Below are 3,052 nucleotides of genomic sequence, written 5' to 3' on the forward strand. Positions count from 1 at the left end.
TTTTATCTTATTGTCTTTCAACCTCAGTAATAAATACCTCTAAGGCATTAATCGCTTGAGATTTTTCATTCAACAAATAGATATATCCATAACTTGAAAAGTCATTAATAAAAGTGATAAAATGTTTTTCTTTATTGAAAGATATGATATCAAAAGGACCACATATATCAGTGTGTATGATTTTAAGAAGTTGTGTGCTTCTTGTGGCTCCTTTCTTTGTGTGTTTATTTATTTTCCTTTAATACAATCTACAATTTATTTATTTTCCTTTAATACAATCTACACAAATATTAAGGTCAGTAAAATCTAAATCTGAAAGAATTTCATTCTTAACTAATCTTTCCAGCCTTTCTTTAGATATGTGACCTAAACGTTTATGCCACAAGTAAGTAGATTGTTCATTCACCAAACTTCGTTTGGTTCCAACATTATGATACAAAGTTAAGAGTATTTCGGTAAATAGATTATCAAGATTCAGTTTGTATAAGTTGTCACAAAGAGTACCAGTACTAATGAGATAATTATGTTTAAACAAACTAAAACATTCATTACCGAAATTAAAAGAATATCCAGTCTTAACTAACTTAGATAAGGATATTAAATTTCTCGAAAGAAAAGGAACATAAAAAGTTTCAACTAAATCTAAGTGACGCCTAGTATCGAGGATCAGACGATAAGTCCCGACAGCTTCAACTAAAGCCTTCACTCTATTCCCCATGTAAATGTATCTTTCATTCTTGTTTATGGTTTGGATTGTAACAAATCCCTGCATAGTATTAGAAACATGAACAGTACAACAAGAGTCAATCCACCAAGTATTATAAGGAACTTCAGTTAAATTTGATTCGAGACATGTAAAAGCACAAGGCTTTCCTTTCTTCTCAAACTATGCCTTACGTTTCAGGCAATCTATCTGAAAGTGTCCAGATTTTCCACAGAAATGACACTTTTCATTCTTGTTTCCTTTCTTACGTACTTAAGATGAGGACTCATTAACATTAAGTTGCTTCTATTTTCCCTTAACATGCTTCTTTCCTTTCTTTTCAGCTCCTTGATGATTTACAAAGTTAATGGAGTGGGTTCCTTGATTCTTCAGTCTTGTTTCCTCTTAAACTAGCATAACATGTAATTCATGCACGTTCCATTTGTCTTTCATGGTGTTGTAGTTCATTTGAAAAGGACCATACTCAGACGGTAATGAGTTGATGATGAACTGCACAAGGAAATTCTGTTCCACTTCCATTCCCAATGACTTAAATCTTGCTGCTATGTTTGTCATTTCAATGACATGGTCATGCATAGTACGTGAACCATCAAACTTCATGGTGGTCAAAGTACCCATTAGTATCCCAGCAAGAGACTTATCAGCAGTTTGGGAAGACTCATCCATAATTTTTAGAAGTTCTTTTGCATTTCTAGCTTTGGGAAGAGTAGTCTTAATGTTGCCCGCAATATTCATTCGCATGAATATTAAGCATAATCTGTTAGACCAATCCCAATGCTTATAATAGGACTTTTCTTCATCACTGCTAGTTTCAGTAATAGCAGTTGGCTTCTCAGAGTAAAGTGCAACATCAAGATCTAAGACCCCAGGATGTCTATTCGCACCAATCTAGAAAGTTAAGGCCATTAAAAGTCGTAACAGAGGCAGAATGCGAATGAAGAGCAAATGCTGCAAATAGAACATGTTCATTGTTAATGCTTTGAGTTATGAGATTAAACATATTGTCAAATTCAAAAATGGCTTATTTTCTTAAATGTATATTGATGTTCTCCTTTGGGCGAAACATCAACATACAACTTTAAACATAATGAGGCTTAAAAGTATATCTAACACAAATCGATGATATTTAATGCATCAATTAATAATATTTATTATCTTTGGATAAATAAACAAAACTAATGATACATCAAAATTATCTCTTTAATTTTTATTGGTCATACGAACAAACAATCAACCTTTGGGAGATCCACAAATGTCATATAACCAAATTTTTAATTTACCCATAATCGGTACATCATTTATAAGCATCAAGATTAATGGGTATTAATTTAAATTTAATTTTTATTTTAAAATAAATTTCATAAAGATTCGACTACTTTAGTGATTAACGAATCTTACATATATAATTTCAAGTCACATTATGAAACAATAAATTATATTATTAAATACTACATTATTCTAACAACAAATGGTTATTTCCATGCTATGAACAATTAATTTCCATGCTATGAACAATTAATTAACAAACCCTTGATTCCATAAAATCTATTACTAAACAAAAAGGAGGATGTTGCTAAAATGGTCATAAATGTACAAAGACCATACTAATTTTTTACTTAAATAAAAAAAAAAGTAAATTTTTAATATTAAATGCAACTAAAATTTATGTGGGATAAGTTATTACTATCATTAAATGTGAAAGAAAATTAAATTAACTTTACCATCCATTGCATTTTCATCCTTCTCCCTCAATCTTCAATTTAGTCTTTTTTTTTTAAATCAAAATTTAAAACTAGTTTTATTACTACATTGATCATAATTATTTAAAATATTTTTTAGAAAAGTTCATCAAGGATTATTAATATATTGATCATAATCCTTTAAAATATTTTTTAAAAAAGTTCATCTATGATTAACTAATTTTGAACTTATCACAATAATAAATTTATTATTATATAAAAGTCATTCAACTCTAAAGTTTATCACATTTTTTTAAAACATTAGCTAGGGTTGATAAATATGAACAATATAATTTTTATAATGTATCAGTGTTTATTATATTTAAAGTATTTTGAATTTTGATTACTAATTTTGAAATATTTTGAAATTAGACTTACAAAATTAAAAAATTATTTAAATATAATAATTAATAAAATTATTTAATTAGAATACATATTTTTTGCCATAATTTTTTGGCCCAAAAATGGCGATAAATGTATAAAGACTATACTAACCTTTTCCTTTAAAAAAATAAATAAATCTTTATTATCTTCTAAATTCAAGAAGTTAAATATAACAAAAATTTATATTGAATAAATTATGACAATC

General features: G+C 27.8%; 1 protein-coding gene across 1 annotated transcript; it reads right to left on the reverse strand.

Moving 5' to 3' along the window:
- Positions 1-1,108: 1,108 nt before the first annotated feature.
- Positions 1,109-1,983, reverse strand: LOC107865392. Its single transcript, XM_016711664.1, has 2 exons — positions 1,960-1,983; positions 1,109-1,612 (listed from the first exon to the last, which is right to left on the reverse strand). Exons 1-2 carry the CDS (start codon positions 1,981-1,983, stop codon positions 1,109-1,111), a joined length of 528 nt encoding a protein of 175 aa, XP_016567150.1.
- Between the last annotated feature and the right edge of the window lie 1,069 nt (positions 1,984-3,052).

Source organism: Capsicum annuum, chromosome 3, assembly GCF_002878395.1.
Source record: "Capsicum annuum cultivar UCD-10X-F1 chromosome 3, UCD10Xv1.1, whole genome shotgun sequence".
Taxonomy (NCBI): Eukaryota; Viridiplantae; Streptophyta; class Magnoliopsida; order Solanales; family Solanaceae; genus Capsicum; species Capsicum annuum.